At 46.2% G+C, this 17,896-nt stretch overlaps 2 protein-coding genes across 7 annotated transcripts in view; one reads left to right on the top strand and one right to left on the bottom strand.

Moving 5' to 3' along the window:
- TSTD2 (thiosulfate sulfurtransferase like domain containing 2) overlaps positions 1–16,995 on the bottom strand; it is a 35,972-nt gene extending 18,977 nt beyond the window's left edge. The window contains exons 1-4 of one of the 3 annotated variants that reach the window (XM_058302631.1): positions 16,878–16,995; positions 10,046–10,261; positions 4,045–4,358; positions 1,283–1,403 (exon numbers count right to left, since the gene is read on the bottom strand). In XM_058302631.1, coding sequence (XP_058158614.1) covers positions 1,283–1,403; positions 4,045–4,358; positions 10,046–10,210 — 600 coding nt within the window. In that variant the 5' untranslated portion in view covers positions 10,211–10,261; positions 16,878–16,995. Of the gene's footprint in view, positions 1–1,282; positions 1,404–4,044; positions 4,359–10,045; positions 10,262–16,638 lie in introns of all 3 variants that reach the window. The other 2 variants (XM_058302630.1, XM_058302632.2) reach the window with 2 other exon arrangements.
- Positions 16,996–17,110: 115 nt separating this feature from the next.
- The window catches only part of NCBP1 (nuclear cap binding protein subunit 1), a 44,043-nt gene continuing 43,257 nt past the window's right edge, over positions 17,111–17,896 (top strand). The window contains exon 1 of one of the 4 annotated variants that reach the window (XM_004453962.5): positions 17,111–17,286. In XM_004453962.5, coding sequence (XP_004454019.1) covers positions 17,253–17,286 — 34 coding nt within the window. In that variant the 5' untranslated portion in view covers positions 17,111–17,252. The remainder of the gene's footprint in view (positions 17,287–17,896) is intronic. The other 3 variants (XM_004453961.4, XR_188013.5, XR_011649513.1) reach the window with 3 other exon arrangements.

The following is a 17,896-nucleotide window of genomic DNA, read 5'->3' as shown; positions in this document are numbered from 1 at the left end:
ACTTAATATACATTAAGTATATTCATGATCTTGTGCAACCATCACCACGAACTGGTTCCAAAACATTTTCATCACCCCAAACGGAATTCCGTACCCATGAAGTCGTCACTTTCCGTGCCCCCTGCCCTCCAGCCCATCTGCCCTCCGTCTCCGGATGTGCCTCGCCTGGACGTTTCACACCGTGAACTCTCACAGTCTGTGGGCTTCTGTGCTTCTGAGGCTGGCTTCTTTCATTCAGTGTATTTTCAAGGTTCACCCGTTCTATAGCATGCTTTTGGACCTTATTCCTTTAATTCACTTCCTTTGGGGTTAAATTAAATACACACATGCACAACACAGACACATACGTACATGTATACAATCACTGAAGACATTTTAGAAAAGGAAAAAGAAGAAAATAAAAACCTACCATAACAGCTCCCATGCAGAGATAACTGTCATTGGCATTTTGGTATCTCTTACCTCCCACCTTAGCCACGCGCTAACGCACACACAGCACTCTTCCAGTTTTCCTACCAGAATGCACTCACTACATTCGACATCCCATAAACGTGGGCAAGCCCTGTCGGAGCACTGTGGACATGACAATTAATTAAACAAAGCCCTGTCCTCGCGAAGCTGAGACTCTACAAGGGGAGAGATGCTGAGAAACTAAACAAAGGTCACACTTTCAGGAAGACAGAAATTCTCTGAAAACTCAAGAAGGAGAAGGGGCTAGAAATGGACGAGGGTAGGAGAGAGACCCTGACATGTGAGAAGCAACTGGAAGTGAGGGCACAGCCACGTGAAGGTCCGGGGAAATCACTCGAGAGGAAAGCAAGTGTCAACAGCCCAAGACTGCTGAAAGCCCGCACAGTCCGGGAGGAACAAGCCGCCGGGACTCACACTGCTGGGTAGCACCTGTGAAACGCTCCACAGGTCCTGAGCACGTCCCCGGCAGGGGCCGGCAGGCAACGCCTTTCCCGGCACACAACCACATGCATTCTTTTACGCGCATCTGTGGCCCTGTTCGTGCTACACCAGCAGGGCTGAGTAAGTGCAAGAGAGCGCAAGCCGGCAAAACCACCTGGCCTTTCACAGAAAGAGTCGGCCTGGGATAGGGGTTATGCCATTACAGGAGTTCAGGAAAAGGGAAAATAGATGGAGTCAAAGCAGGCATTTTATGCCACTACATATTCTCAACAAACGCTGTGTACGCTGTTTAACGTCCTCCTGAAACGCCCAGTGAGACGTCCTAATTCCTAAGAACCCAGCAGGGAATCCCTGCTGCGGGGGAGTGTACCTTGCCCGTGAGGTGCAGCTGCTGGCACAGAGCCGTCTGCCAGGCGCAGAGCCAGTGCGGATCCTCCAGGTCGCGGTAGCAGTAAAAGAGCAGCACCTCCCCTTCACCGCTGCCCTGGCCACTACAAAAGAAAGCCGGGGGAAGGGGTGCTGAGTCACCGGCCCGCGCAGCCCGATCACACAGCATGCCGGGCGCAACACGAGGGGACGCCAAGGGGAGCCGCGCACACCTGCCCCTGCGCCACTGTCTGCAGCGGCCCTGGAGAAGGCGAGGCCTGTGCTGAACTTCTCACGTCAGGAAAAGTGAGATGACTTTCAATTCCTCCTTTACTCCTCAGATCCAGGAGACGGTTCCAATGACCCCGTTTTACCCAGGAGCCAGAAGGGAGTCAGTTCGGGCTTACCCTCTAACCTGAGACAGTCTCTGCTTTGAAACTCTTATCTACCAAAAAAAGTTAAAAGTTTCACCCTCATTTTTTCCTGAAGCTCTCTTATCTGTGAGACAGGGTACCATCGCCCTCATTTTACAGCTGAAGAAACTGAGGCCAATTCCTCCCAGGAGAGTGAGCTACAAAGTGAGAGGCCTTGACAGTCTCCTGTCCCTCCAGCCACACCCTTGCTCCTGCACAGTCGTCTCATACTAACTAGTCGTGGGTCTCTTAGCATCTTGGAGCCTTAGCTGTTCACCAGTGAAACTGGAGAACTGAAACAAACCGCGTTTCCCACAGTGTGCAGCTGTTGTATGAAGTCATGTCTCAGAAGCCTGCAGGCTGTACTTCCTTCTTTGAGGGTCACTAGGGAAAGCCTAGTGACCTACCAAAGGCTCTGACAAGTCCTGCTGCCAAGCACTCTTTGAGCCAGTCCTTCCCTCATTCATCTGCCCTGAGCACTTTTTTTCAGTGCCCATCAGCATCCCCCAGAACTAGTGTTCCCCGAGTACTGGAGGGAACACTGTGGGAGATGATACTCAAGGTCCTCCTTGGCTCTAGAGCGTGAACCAGCAGCACCCTCGAAGCCTTCTTGCCCCACCCCATCCAGTTTCCCTGCTCTGAATTCCTGTACCCAACGACTGTCGCCACCATGCGATCTACTTCTAACTGCACAGCCTGCCTTGTGGCATCTACTCATGGAGTCACGTGGCCCTCTCTGTTTCTCTAACTAGAAAGCAGATTCCTCCAAGTGGGGCCGTATGAAGGGGCCCCCTTTCTCATCACGAGCGCTCTTGGCATCACCATCTTCTATGATTCACCCGCACTTCCGGGAGGTACCAGGCATTGCTTTGCCAACTTCAGAGGTAAGGAAATGAAGGTACAGAGAATTTCAGTGACTCGCTCCAGTCTGGCTCCAAGTTCAATTCTCTTTCTTCTCCTCTTCCTGATAAACAAGGAGAATTTGGCACTGAGGGTGCATGAGAAAAATGCAAAGTAGACTATTTCTAGTCACCAAATAGTTCAGAAATTGTTTAAAATCAGAAATCTGCCCTCCGGAATTCTACAATATGATTGGTGAGTTTTTTCAAAGGCAGGACATAAGCTGCTAATCCTATGACATCCTTCTAAATGACTTGGCAAACATCCTTCATAAGCATATTCAGCTCAGAAGACTACTTGGTAATAAAAATCTTGGTCCTTTTTAGTAATCAATTGGTAAGACAGGGATACTGATATGTATTCCAGGGACTCACTCCTGCCCAGCTCACTCCCAAGACCCTCCCCAATGACAAGGACACATGGCACTTGCTACCCAGTGGGTAGCAAAGATGATCCAGGGATGAAGCACTGGAAAGCCGGGGTGCTCGCTGCAGAACCCCGTGTGAGGTGGTCTGGAACTGTATGGGACGCCAGAAAATCACCTTCTTAAAGTGAATCCATTCCTGTGGGTGTAACCTATTGTAAGTTAGGACCTTTAGATGAGGCTACTTCAGTTAAGGCATGGCCCGCAGTGGTTCTTAATCTCCATACTGGAGTCCTTCATAGGAGAATGTAATTCAGACAGAGAAAGATAAAGCCATGAAAGCAAGAAGCTGAAAACAATGTAACCTGAAGAGAAAGGAGAGACCCAGAGATGCCACCATGAGCCTTGCCATGTGGCAGAAGGATGCCAGCAGCCAGTCTTTGAAAAGGGGAAAGTATTGCCTTGATAATGCCTTGATTTGGACATTTTTCTCAGCCTCAAAACTTAGCAAATAAATTCCCACTGCAAAAAAACAATCCATTTTACGGTATCTGCTTTTGGCAGCTGAGCAAACTAAAACAACATGAAACAATGACATTGTGTTACACTGTCATTAGTACTAGGAGTAATCTTACTAGAGAAAATTAGAATTTTTCCTTGTATTTTTACATGCATTTTGTCTTATGGAAAAATATGAGAAGAAATCCTGAGTCCCCAAGCTTGCTCCCACAGCTTATTTTTTCCCCTGTTGATGAGCAAGAGCACTTGTTTTCAGTTTTGGGTTATTATAAATGCTATGAGCATTCTTGTATAAGACTTTTTGTGGACACATGTTTTTTATCCCTTGATTGAGGATCACGGGGAAGATGAATGCCTAATTTTAAAAGAAACTATCAAACACCTTTCCAAAGCAGCTGAACCATTTCACATTCCCATGAGCAATGGCCAGGAGTTCTCATGGCTTCACTCGTCATCCACACTTGGTGGAGCCCGTCTTCCTCATTTCAGTCACTTGAGCAGGTGGACGTAGCTCACTTGGCTGGAAGTCTTAAAAAAAGTCAAACCAAAAATACAGAATGAAAATCTTACCATCCCAGTTCATCGAGGCGAAAGCAGCTTGTATCAGGGAGCCAGGCAGACACCTCGTGGCTCTGAGTGAGGGGCTCTTTGGGAAGGTCCTTCAGGCCTGCAGACCTAAGAGCCTTTTGGGGGCTGCGGGTCGCAGCCAGCTGCTGTAAAATGGAAGTGGTCTGGTGACAAACTTCATCAGTGTGTTGTGTAGCCACATGTCTGTGGATGCCGGTCTGGTCCTTGAACAGCTGTTGACAGCATTTCCACCATTTTTCTTTACATTCAAAAGGAGGTGCTGGAACTTCCTTGGTTTTGACGAAAAGGGCAAATGCCTGCAATCACATTTCAAGTATTGTCACTGTTATTTTAGGTTGAAGGCTAATGGAAGTGTCAGTGAAATCCTTTAGCTTTCCACAGGGGGTTCTAGTTTTATATTCTACTATTCAAAGAATTCCCTGAGGAGCAGTTGCTACTGGTAAGTTTCAGCAGAGGTTGATAGAAAAACCAAGGCTGGGCTTTCTGTTGCAGAGGTTAAGTCTGTCCCTGCACTACACTCTTATTTTTAGGATACAAGTGCAGCAGGTTTTTATACACACATACACACACACACGGATATACACATCTACACAGCTTGGCCTTGTTTCTTTGGAGGCCCGCATACTAAACCAGGATGGGAAAGCCTGCCGTCAGGACATCCACACTGGCCCCAGGCTCACCCTTTCCCGACTTCTCCTCTTCTCTTCCTCCACGCAGGCCTGGCACGGCCAGACCAGGGCACCACACTGTCCCCACTGCTCTTCCTCGCTGGGCCTGCTACATGGAAAGCCCTACCCTCCCCTCCTTCTTCTACTCAATCACTCTTCAACTTCCACGGTCAACCTTAAAGGTCACCTCTAGCAAGAAACATCACCCCTCCTAACTACCTTCCAGCCTCTCCATCTTTATTAAAATCTTAATTTTTCTCGTCAAGGGGTCTGGAATGTAAATACTGGCTCTGCCTCTGACTACCTGCATCTCTGAGAAGAGACACAAGTCTTTTGAGGTTATTCAATCCCTCTGTTCCAAGGCTTCATCTGGAAAGCCTAGGCCATGGAGACTCACAGGAATACGAGATAGCATATGTAACGCGCCTTCTGTCCTCACCTAATCCTGGGACAAGAGCATGGGGGCCATGGTAGGAAGAAGGGGGGTGGGAGCTCAGTGGAGGAAATGGTGAGAGACAAGGTGAAGAAGGCAAATTAAAGTGAGACCAGGAAGAACCTTCACATGCTACAGGTGGCGTTCCTCCACGTGTGCCCCACCTTATTATTTTTGGCCTCATCTCTACAATCCCTAGTCCAATCAATCCAGCTGGTCTACTGACCACCCCTTGACGACTTCAAACACCCTTACCACTATGGCTTTGTTCGTACAAATTTTGGTGTCGTGAACACATTCCCCCTTTGCAACCCACCAAAATCATAAAAGTCAGAAGGCCAAATAGACAAAATCCTGTAAGGAGTCTTACGAACTTGATAAGATTGTCTAAAGTTCACAAGGTAGCTGTGGTGGTTTGAAGCTGTATGCACTCCAGAAAAACATGCTCTTAAACTCAGTCCACTCCTGTGGGTGTGAATCTGCTGTGAGAGGAACTTCTGACAGGGCTACTTCAGGTAAGGTGTGGCCCACCGCACTCAGGATGGGTCTTAACCTACTCCTGGAGAGAAAGCCACCAGAGCAAGAAGCTGGACATCACAGAACTCAAAAGAGAAGGGAGAGACCGGGAGAGGTGGCCATGTGCCAAGAAAAGGACCAAGGATCGCTGGCAGCCAGCCCTACAAACGCTAGTCTTCAGGGGGAAAGCACTGCCTTGATGATGGCTTGATTCAGACTTTCAACCTCAAAACAGTAGGCAAATAAATTCCCATTGTGTAATGCAGCCCATTTCATGAGCAGGCCAGGAAACTAAAATAGTAGCCACAGTGTAATGGAATCCTCTTACTGTCCATCCAAATCCAATTTCCTTTCTTCCTGGGCAAACTACATTTCCCAGGCTTCTTTGCAGTGGGGCTTGGCTGAGTACTAAGTTTTTCCAGAGGGGTGTGAACACGCCACTCTTCCAGGTTCTCTTTCTCCTCAGACTTCCTGGGATGGTGGCCGCCAGGGTAACCTTGGAAGCCATGCTTAGGGCTACAGAGATGACATCAGCCTGGGTCCCTCAAAACCCATGGGTCAGTGAGGACCCCCCACCCCCAGGCCCAAATGCGGAAATAAACTTCTAACGTGTTGAACTCATTACAGGTTTGGGCCTATTTGTTCCTGAGGCCTAAGCTGCCATAATGAAAAAAATGAGGAAATCCTGGAGGAGGAGAGAGGAAGAAAGACTCACTATACCAGAGAACAACATACATTTTAGAGTCACAAGATGTGGACTGAAACTAGCCCACTCTACAGAGAGAGAGAGCATCTGACGGGCCTGTAAAAAAAACAAGGAGCTAAACGGAATATCCTCAGTCCTCCGACTCCCACATCCTATCCAGTCCACCAGCTCCACTTCCCAAATATTCCCAGAAGCTAAACACCTCCCACCACTCCTCAGCCACCACTCTGCTGACCCAAGCCACCAGCACCCTGGCCTGGAGCATTACAATAGCCTCCTCGTTGCCCTCTTTCCATCCTCACCCCCATTATTTATTCTCCATTCAGCCAAAATGGTTCTTAAGGCATAAATCAGATGATGTTTTTCCTCTGCTCCAAGTCCTCCAAAGGTGCACCTCTAAACCACTAAGAGAAACAAAGTTGTTACAGTGGCCCAAAGACCCTGACCTCAGCTCCATCCAGTCAAGTCTCCTGGCTTTTGCTCAGTCTTGACACGTGGGCTTCTGTGCCATAGTTCTTGCCTGGGATGCTCTTTCTCCAGTTATCTGCAAGGCTCACTCCTTCCCTCACTATCCTCAAATGTCACCTGTCCACAGGCCTTTTCCTGATCACCACCAAACAGCAACCTGCTTTACTTTTCTCTATTACACTTATCACTATATATTACACACTTATTTGTTAATTATTTGTGTACCCCTTCCCTAAAGGCAGGGACTTCTGTCTATTTTTCCCACCCCTTATATCCCCAGATCCTATAGTGCCTGGGTTGTAATAAGTGGTCAATAAGTGCCTAATGATTTAATTAATGAAGAGAACCCAGAAACAGAACTCCATATACTTAAGGAATGGACTATCTCTTAAAGTAGTGTTCCAAGTCAATGAGAAAGAAATAAATGGTGCTGGCATTATAAGGAACTATTTGCACAAAAAAATTAAGTTAAAACTTCACTTCATGTTAGATCAAAGTAAATTTGAGACAGCTATAATTTAAATGTTAAAAATAAAGTTACTAAAAATTTAGAAAACAGGTTTATTGGGTCTTGGGATGGAGAAGGAGACTTTCTAAGCATGAAAGAAATCACAGGAAGATGAACAGATCTTTTTCACAAAAAAGTGAAACTCTCTGTACATCATTTAATGTTACCAACAAAATTAAAAGGAAAACAGCACATTGGGATAATGTTTTCAATAAATATGACAAAGGATTGATCAAAGACTTTATAAAATCAATTAACAAAATAATGTATCAAAAGAAAAATGGATAAAAGTATAAATAAGGAACTCATAAAAGGAAAATAATGGCAAACCAACATAAGCAAATTTAACAAACTTCAAAAAATGACCATAATATTGGCAAGAGCATGGTGGGATAAATGTCTTCATGCAAAGCAGGGGACGTATATCTTAATGAAAATCAATTTGGAGAGAGCTAAAATGTACCTTAAAAATATTTATTCCCTCTAATCCCATGTCTAGGAATGAACCTACAGGAATATAGTTAGAGATGTGAACAAAGATACGTGCCATCCTATTTCTGATGGCGAACACCTGGTAAGAAAGAAGTGTTCAATGCACATGAATGACACAGACCATGCTCATGCAGCTATGTATAAATGGGAATATACTGATACGGTATTAAATGAAAAAAAGTAGCATGTAAAACCGTAAACCGTGTATTATTCTACTTTTGTTAAAAAGAAGTAGAAGAAAAATATTGGAAGGAGAAGCAATTCACCAGTGATTAATTTTCAAAGCACAGACTGTACAGCCAGACTAAGTTCAAATCCCAGCTCCAGAGCAAGTGATTTAACCCCTGAGCTTCAGTTTCCTTTTCTGTAATACGAGGAAAATACCATCTACCTCCCAGGTTTGTTATAAATGAGTTAATCTTTATGGAAACGTCATAAAATAGTACCTAGTGCATGATAAATGCTATATAAATGCCAGTCATTATTACTACACAAAACATTAACAGTGGTAACTTCCAGACGGTGAGATAATAAGCATGTTTTATTTTTCTGTATATACAGAAATAACACATTTCTGTATTTTTAAATATAAGCATGTAATTATGTTCTTAATCAGAAAGATAGTAAAACTTTATATGAAAATGTTTAAATCTACAGATAATCAAACAAACATGACACTTTTTTCCCCCTACCAAGTTAAGATTTAAGAAAATAATGTTTTATTCTGTTATGGGTAAAATGAAATGGGTAATTTCTTATACTATTAATGAGGGTATATACTGATACTATCTTTCTGGAATGCTATTTAACAGTAGGTATCAAGAGTTTCAACAATATTATGTGCTTTAACCCTTTTTTGTGGGGCCATTCTTAAGGAAAGCATCTGAATTTCAGGCAAATATTAGTAAAATATTATAAACATCATCAGTCATTTCCAAAAAGGAAATGGTCAAGTAAATTATGGAGTATACTTATCATGGAATATTAAGCAGCCAGTTTTAAACGACATGGGAGAGTAGTTATAATGTTAAGTGAAATAATTGGATAAAATTTGTTTATACCATGCAATCTCACCAATTGGAAAGGACCGGAAAGAAATGTTCCAAAATGTTTTTGTTTTTTGGAAAATAATTTTACTGTTTTCCTAAAAAATGATGTATGCTTATTGTAAACAAAAGAGAGACTTATGGCACTATCAGCTACTTAACCAGTCCGCGAGTTACGGGTATTTATATCGTTTCCAGTTTTTGCAATTATAAGCAACGCTGAAGAAGCATTCCGTGCATACATCTTTCTGTACTGTTTCTCCTTAGGATAGTTATCTAGAAGAAAGACTATTGGGTCAAAAAGCATGAAATTTTAAATGATCTCACAATTTTAAACAAGTTTTAAACAAATCTCACAGAAAAACTGTACCAACTTATTCCAACTCTCACTTACAATGAATGAGGGTACCATTTAATTCAGCCTTACTAAGTTTTAACTTTTTTTATCAACATTTTTTTCTTTCAGGAGGTATCAGGGACCTTGTGGGACCTTGTACATGCAAAGAAGGCACTCAACCACTGAGCTATACCTGCTCCCCTATTATCAACATTTTTAATGTTGGCTCAAATAAAAAAAAGCATCCTTATTTGCATGGTCTAATTAGCAGTAAAGATGAAAGCTAGGTCAATGTTCTCAGTCATTTCCTTCCTCTGAGCCTCATACTCTCCCTGTTAAGAGGCAAGGGTTTCTGTCCCTGGTCTCTGAAAAGAGCTTAAATGGCACCAAGCACAGCATCAGTATCACCGCTCAGCACAGCCCCTGCTGCACGCAGCAAACCTGCAGTGGTCGGGCCCTTCTCCCAAACAGTGGAGCCCACAGAGCTGAGAAGTCTCTGGTTTGGTGCCTCGCAGACTGGCAGCTAACGTGCAGTCTGTGGCCGTCTCTGTGACCAAGAATCCCGGGAGTCCCCCCATAACCCTGCCAGGGCAAAGGAATCCAGGCCATTGGTACCGAATCTTCCCTCTTCAGGGGCTTGCTTACCTGTCCAGGCTGCTCCCTGCCTGTGCTTTGCCTTTGCTGGGCCTTAATTAACGTCACTGCCTACCGTTCCCAGGGGGGCCACCATGCTAGCTACTTCACATGTACCTGCATGGTAGCACGCATGACACTGCATAATAAGCATGAAACATCAATAGCAATTTTACCTTTTTCTTTGCAAACGAGTATTTCTTCTTTGTGCTGCCATCTAACTCTGCCTTGAGACTGCTACTGGGACTGACATAAGTTGTGTCTTTTAAATCCAGGTCTGCGAATCTTAAAACGTCCACTCCCAGGTCATCTCCTTGGTCTGCTGAAGTGGAAGAGGGCATCTGGGTGGGAGGTGGCGGTGAAGCAGAGATCCTTTTTCCGTTAGCTACCTCCTAGGATGTAAGCAACACAGAAACAGCAACACCCAAGTCTTTGATTACTTCCAGAAGCCAACAGTCATGCAGGTGAGCATGGGCCCCAGCAGCCCAAGCTACCCATTCATGTGCTTGATCGTTCAACGACATTTATTTAGCCTGCTCTAGGCCAGGCACTGTTCTAAACATGAGGGCGAGGGCAGTGAGCGAAATGAAAAGTCTCCGCCTTCTGAGAGTTTACATTCCAGTGGGGAGAGACAGAGGATAAACAAAATTAATAAACTGGAAACAAAATGTCAGGAGATGAAAAGGGTTAGGAAGAAAAATAAGCAGGGTCAGGGGTAGGGGTGGAACAGCACTCCAAACAAAGCAAGTTGGAAAAGCCTTGCCGAGGCAGTAGTGCTTGAGCAGACTCCTGAATTAGGGGGCAGGCCATGCAAATATTTGGGGTAAATAATACCAGAAAAGCATTAGATTCAACCAAAAGCGACCAAAATTAGTAGGTCCCTAACTTTTGAGCTGTGCAATTTCCCTTCCTTAGCAGAAATAGCTACTAAGAGAGCCCCTTTTTAATGAGCCAGAATAAACACCAAAATCACTATGGTTGCCAAATCTGTCAAAATGGACACAATACAAGCAACATGCTCCATTCTTTCTTTTATAAAGCAAATGTCAAAGGTGACAAGCACTAAGAGGCCCCATGAAGCTCAGGGAAAGCATATATTGGTTGCAACAATATGAACTTGGGCCAACTTCTCTGAGTTCGAATTCTTTACCTTCCAGAGAAAATTAAATTGAATTCCATTATTTCAATTTAATTTAATATGATATTTAAATTTTAATCTTAAAAAAATTCGATTATTCTAAAAATTAGCTGTGGCAGGTTGTGTTCCCCCAATGCCTGGGCAGTACTCCTGGTCTACCTACACCTTCTCAAATCTAGGCAGGCTTCTAACCACCCTGACCAGGGAAGTGTGGTGGCAGCGATGCCCCAAAATGCAGAGGCTGGGTCATGGCAAGGGTATATCCTGCCCCTGTCAGGTCACTGGCCCTGAGCAGACCACCCCCCATGCAGAAAGAGCGCAGGGAGGGGCCAGGTGCAGGCACTGGAGCCTCCAGCTGAGAGCCGGCAGCCCACAGCACCTGCCTGAAAGAACCCTCAGGAGGTTCCAGCCCCGGCCTTTGAACGGAGGCCCCAGGCACTGGGAAACAGAGAAGTTTTCCTGGCTGTGCCCTGTCCAAATTCCTGCACCACAGCATGATAAACGCTTATGTTACGACAGGAAGTGAATTGGCAAAATCTTGAAGAAACCTTGAAGGAAGTTATGGTACTTTGGAGCTGTACGTTCCCCAGAAAAGCACGTTTTTAAACTTAATCCACTCCTGTGGGTGTGAACCTATTAAAAGTAGGACCTTCGATGAGATGACTTCAGTTAAGGTGTGGTCCAGCCCAATCAGGATGGGTCTTAATCCTATTGCTGGAGCCCATTATAAGAGAAATGAAATTCAGAGAGAGAGAAAGCCACAGGAAGCAAGCTGCAAGTCAAGAGAACCCAGAAGAGAACTGAGAGGCCAGGGGAGGCGCCATGAGCACTGGCATGTGACAGAGGAGCCCAGGACCAAGGATCACCAGCACCAGCCCCAGAAGGCCAGTCTTTGCGAAGAAAGCACTGCCTTGAAGACACCTTGCTTTGATCTTTCTTTGGCCTCAAAACTGTAAGCCACGAAATTCCCATTTTTAATCCAACCCATTTCATGGTATTTGCTTGAGGAGCCAAAGGAAACTAAAACAGAAGTGAAGGCAGATGCTCCAGCTTCTGAAAAAGGTGGGCATTACATGCAGAGGAGCCTGAAGAGGGAGGGGTGCGAGGCTACTACCAAGAAAGGGAAGGGACGGAGGGAGAAACTGGAGATAAGCTTCATCAATTCACAACTTTGCCTCTTGGGTACTTCAACTGAGTGAAGGTAAACGAGGTGTTCCCCTAACAAAGCTAAGGATGCTGGGAGGGATTTCTGGAGCCTCAACACACTCCCACCACCACCACCTTTCTTATAAAAGACTTTTGTTCCTAAGATTCGCAAATCAAGATTAGGCATCACATAAAGTGCACACAGATCAGCCAAGTGGCATCTGCAGGGGGCTCAAAATAAGCTTTGTTATAGGGGAAAGGCAACATAACAATTTATTAACCTGAATTCTGTATTTGAAAAATGAATGAAAGAGACTGGGTAAAGAAAGAAATGCTGTCACCTTCTTTAGTGTCTCCTTTCTTTCTCACAAATGCCTTTCACACAAAGTTCCACTGAAAAGAACTAGTCTAATGTGCAGGTTTTATGGGCAGAAGAAAAATAAGCAAAGAATCTCGTTCCTCACACTTGGTCCACACCCCGCAGCTGTTCCATTGCAAGTGTACGTGTAGAGAAAGTGCTTACATCGTTTAGTAACTAGGCACCGAGGGCCACTACTACCAGGCGCTGCTCTGGGTACAGCGGACGTTTTACTTCGTTGCAGCCGGCCTTTAAGGGCACCTGGGAGGCAATGTGACCCCACCTCAGGTGTGGTTTCTTTCCCGGCCGGCCTCATGATGAGCAGCTCCTTAAACCAGTCTCTCCACCATCCCACTCAGACATCATCTTTGTGCCAAAGCGCATCAAGATTCAGCTCCCACATCGCCTCTTTCACAAAGTAGTCCCTGCCACCCTGTGCCACTCCTTCCTCTGAAGACCTGGATTTTGCAGGGTCCCCACCTCTCAGCCGTCCCAGGCCACACTCCCCTCGCACACTCTGCCTGGCCACTCTGGACCTCACCTCATCCCTGAGGAAGCCATGTGCTCTCCTGCTTTGGGGGTCTGCACACATGCCTTTCCCACCACACCACAATGACCCCTCTGCTCCAAACCCTCATTCAGCTCTTGCCTTAGCTGAATGTATTTCTATAATTTTAACTATTTGTGGAGTGCTACTGTGTAGCTTGGCACAAAGAACATACTGGAGATGCAGCTCTGAATGGATCAGTGTTCCTGCTCTCTTGGAGCTCATACCCTAGTAAGGGGAGACAAACACCAAATAAGGAAGCAAAGAAACATGAAAAACCAGATAGTGCTAAGAGCCGCTCCTCCTCAGTTTCTTTTGCAGGATCCTCCTCCTGGTCTCAAACTCTAATTGCTGAACTGCTCTATCTACACCTCACTCTCTTGCTGAATTCATCTGGTCCCAAAGCCTTAAACTATATTTGATTCAACTGATGGGAATGGAGGGTTGGGTGGTAATATAAGTGAAACTACATTGGCATCAATGAGCTAATAAAAATTGAAGCTAGAGGATGAGCACATGGGGGTTCATTACATAGTTTTTCTACTTTTGTAAATATTTGAAATTTTCCATAAGAAAAGAAAAAAGGGGAAACAAGCATAAAGAAAGGAAAACTTATGTTTATAATACTATACAATAAATTACTCCAAATTTATATCTCCAGTTTGGACCTCACCCTTGAACTCCAAATTCCTATATCCAACTGTTCTCCTGGATAACTTAAACTGAATGGCTCAAAGGCTTTTCAAATGCAACTGTTCAAAACCAAACTGTAATCGTGGATATAAATATAAAATTAATGTACTATAGGTATCAGTATAAAGTTTTGAGAAAAATTTAACCAAATTCTAAGGGAAAATTATTGTCATTATCTAAAAATGTTCTTTGATTTTTCCTTCATGCTTGGAAATTCCTTTACACTAGACAGATCTTGGGTAATATGTAAAATTTACCCTATTACTTTTGGGAACTAAATTCAGGTTCAACTATATCACTGTGAGAGAGAAATGAGAACTACTGCTGCCTTTACACAAATAAAAGTCATTGTTTTCAACCATGTATAAAAGCCATAGTATTACCATTGTAGTTAATAAATTAATATCTTAATTTTTAAAAAATGTACTCTTCCCCCTTCCCAATCCAAACCTGCTTTTCTCCAGTATTCTTTACCTCACTAAAAAAGGAAAAAAATGATTCTTCCTCTCCTAAAGGCAGACAGCTTTGAGATAGTTCTTTTTTTTTTTTTTAATTTCTCTCCCCCCCTTCAATTGTCTGCTCTCTGTGTTCATTCGCTGTATGTTCTTCTGTGACCGCTTCTATCCTTATCAGCGGCACCAGGAATCTGTGTTTCTTTTCGTTGTGTCACCTTGTTGTATCAGCTCTCTGTGTGTGCAGCACCATTCTTGGGCAGGCTGCACTTTCGTGCTGGGCGGTTCTCCTTACAGGGTGCACTCCTTGCACGTGGGGCTCCCCTACGCAACGGACACCCCTTCGTGGCAGGGCACTCTGCATGCAGCAGCACTGCGTGTGGGCCAGCTCCACACAGTCAAGGAGGCCTGGGGTTTGAACCACTGACCTCCCATGTGGTAGGCGGATGCCCTAAGCACTGGGCCAAGTCCGCTTCCTGGAATGGTTCTTGACTTCTTCCTCTCTCACACTCAGTCAGACCTCAGCAAACCCTACGGGCTTTGCTTTGGAAATACAAGCAAGTCAGACAACTTCTCACCACCTTCCCTACCTCCCCAGTTCAAACCACCCTCATGTCTTGTCTGGATTACTGCAATAGCCTAACTGCCCTCCTAATGTAAAAGCCAGTGATCCTATTAAAAAATGACCCTGCAGAGGCATCTCAATTTTCTCTAAGTTCAAAGTCTCTACCATGCTCCTGCTACCTTTCTGATCTATCATGTTCCCTCTGCTCACCACTCCAACTACACCAATCCCTTTGCCTCTTCCTAAACAGAGCATGAAAGTATCAACTCCCAGACAGCAGTTTTCCTTTGTTCACCGTTGCATCCTCAGGATCTAGAACAGTGCCTGGCACACAGTAGGTACTTAACGTTGATAAATACAATATTTGCTGAATGAACGAGTGAAATAAAACAGCTATGAGTGACCTGGTAGCAGTGCTAGCTAATTTAGATTGGGTAGTTAGGGAAGGCGTAACAACATGCTGTTTGAACTGAGCCCTAAATGACAAGGGCCAGCCATGCAAAGATTTAGGCAAAGGAAAGAGGGAGCATAAATTCCTATACAGGGAACAAGCCTGATTTACTGAAGGAACAGGAAGACAATCAGAGTGGTTGTAGTAGAGAGGGTAGCATACTGCAAGCCACAGCATGGACTTTGCAATGGCAAGTCAATGGTTTGTTTTGTTTTAAGGAGGGTACCAGGCATTGAACCCAGGACCTCATACATGTGATGCAGGCACTCAACCACTGAGCTACCTGCTCCCCTCATTGGTGGTTTTAAACAAAGAGTGAGTATGATCTGATTTACATTTAAAGAATCTTCTGGCTGCTGTGTGGGTAATGGATTGCAGGGAAGCAGGGAATCAAGGAGGCCCAGTCAAGTTATTACATTTATCAGGGTGATAGAAGATGCTGGTTTAGATTAAAATGCCAGCGATGGAGAGAAGTGGACCTATTGTGGATCACCTTTGGAAGACCTGGTGGGGTTTACCCATAGATTGTAACAGGAAGTGAAAGAAAAAAAGTGGGCAATAGAATGACTCCTACCTAAATGTTTGGATTAGGCAATGGGATGGATGATGCTATTTACTGAAATGGGTAGGGAAGGTGAAACAAGAGTTCTGCTTCAGAAGTGAAATTTCAGATGACCAGGTACAGGCAGTTAGTAAAATAAGCAGGTGTGGTGCTCACGAGGTGTTCATATACAAGTATATGACGCCAAATAGGATAAAAAAGAACCTGCATTGGGAGTTGCTGGTAGCAATCCACTTTCTAAGAAATGGCAGGGATTCAAGAACCGGGCTCTCTGAGAAAGCGAGCACTCCCGATAAAGTGGCAATTTTTGCAACACCTGACAATAAGTGGGTCTCGATCCAGTAGAGATGGCCTATTAAAAATTGACAAATACACTCTACTAACCAATGTGTAACTGTTACCCGCTTTGTAAGACCCTCCTATGTAATGAAAAATGTCAACCAATCGTAACTTTCGACTTGAAGTAACCTAAACCTTTTTATATAAGTCGCTGTAACCTGTTCACCATTGGGAGACGCTCAATCCTCCAGTTCGAGATCTTCCCGCTCCAGCGGTTTCTCTTTCAATAAATCTGCAGCTTTTTAATATACCGGTGACTTAGTTTCTTTAGACGGTGGGTAACCCCAAACCACTGAAAATCAGTTACTAAAACGGTCAGCATGTTCCCTCTTAAACTACTCAGAGAGGATAGAGGTAAAACGACAACCAGGGGGTACCCCGAGCAGACGGGTCGCGTTCGGGGCACAAGGACACCGCCTCCCGCCCGGGCCCCACCCTGCGCCGGGCCTGGCCCCACCTCTCCGCCCAGCCTCCCGTGGAGGCAAAAGCCGGGAAGCGGCAGTACGATGATCACGTACCCGCCGGTCGACAGCCTTTCCTATGTCAGTCTTCACTGAACCTTCTTCGCCCAACAATTAGCACCGCCGACAGCCGTCAAAAATTCAGCTCCGGCCGCGGACTTACGTAGAAAAGCGCTCGCGACGTCACTTGGCCCCGGAAGTCTCCGAGGCCGTTAGCGAAAGGGCCGCCGGGAAAAAAAAAACCACTGAGAAGACCCGGGATGGGCGCTAGAGCGTCCCCCCCCCCCTCACCCTACCTCCGCCCCGCAGGCGGGGCTCGCAGCAGGTGAGCTGCGGTTGGCTGAAGAGGCTGCGCAGTCCGCTTGGCCCCGGGAAGACACAGAGCGAAAGGCGGGAGAAGGAAACAGCCGCGAGGCGAAGGAAGGCCGAGGAGGGCGGTTGCGTGCCTAAGGCCCGACGACCTTCCTGACGCCGGCCCTCCTGGAGCCGAGGCTGCGAACCCACCCGGCCGGCCTTTCTCCTTGCGCTTCCGGGAGCCGCCGCGAGCGAGCGCGCCTGCGCACCGGCGGGGCCGCGCGTCTCTCGGCTTTCCTCGCGCCGGCCGGGGTTTCGACTGTTGCTGCCGCGCCTCCCGCCCGGCATCTCGTCTCGGAAGCGCACCGGCGGGCGGCATGTCGCGGCGGCGGCACAGCGACGAGAACGACGGTGAGTGCCCTCGGCCCGGCCCTGGCGGTCTAGGTAGGAGCCGAGGTTCGGCTTCCTCGGCCTAGGCGTCTCCGGGGAAGCTACGGGAGCCCTGCTCCCCCGGGAGCGTTCGCCGAGCCGCGGAGGGAAGGAGCGTGGCGGAGCGAGGTGTGGCCGGGGGGATTCTGGAAAACCCCGGCTCCCCGCCGCCCCCCGCGCCTTCAGTTGTCTGCGGATGGTGGGGGAAGAGGCCCAGGAGTAGAGGCCCCCGGTCTCTAAAGATTCCTCAGGACGTGGTCCAGGGTACCGCCGAGCAGGAAGTGCACCCGTGTCCGTGCCGCCGCCCTTAGTCGGGAGTGACAGGAACCCAGTGTCTCGTTTTAACCCTCAGAACCACGAAGAGGCCTTTCGGGACATTTGACCGAAGGAAAGAAACAAAGCACTGACTGAAGGATCTAATCAGTTGTAGCCTGAGCTCTGCTCCAGTACCCATCATCCATTGATTCAAAACTTGCGGAGAAGGAATCTCGTCTCTCTCCTCAAGAGGTCACTAATAATCAGACGCAAGCTGTTATCTTAGATTGTGAACTGGCCTTAAGCGCTTTCCGTCGAGTAAGAAAGAGTGCTGGAA

This window comes from Dasypus novemcinctus, chromosome 8 (assembly GCF_030445035.2).
Source record: "Dasypus novemcinctus isolate mDasNov1 chromosome 8, mDasNov1.1.hap2, whole genome shotgun sequence".
In the NCBI taxonomy this organism is placed as follows: domain Eukaryota; kingdom Metazoa; phylum Chordata; class Mammalia; order Cingulata; family Dasypodidae; genus Dasypus; species Dasypus novemcinctus.
This window is presented reverse-complemented; position numbering and strand designations above follow the sequence as displayed.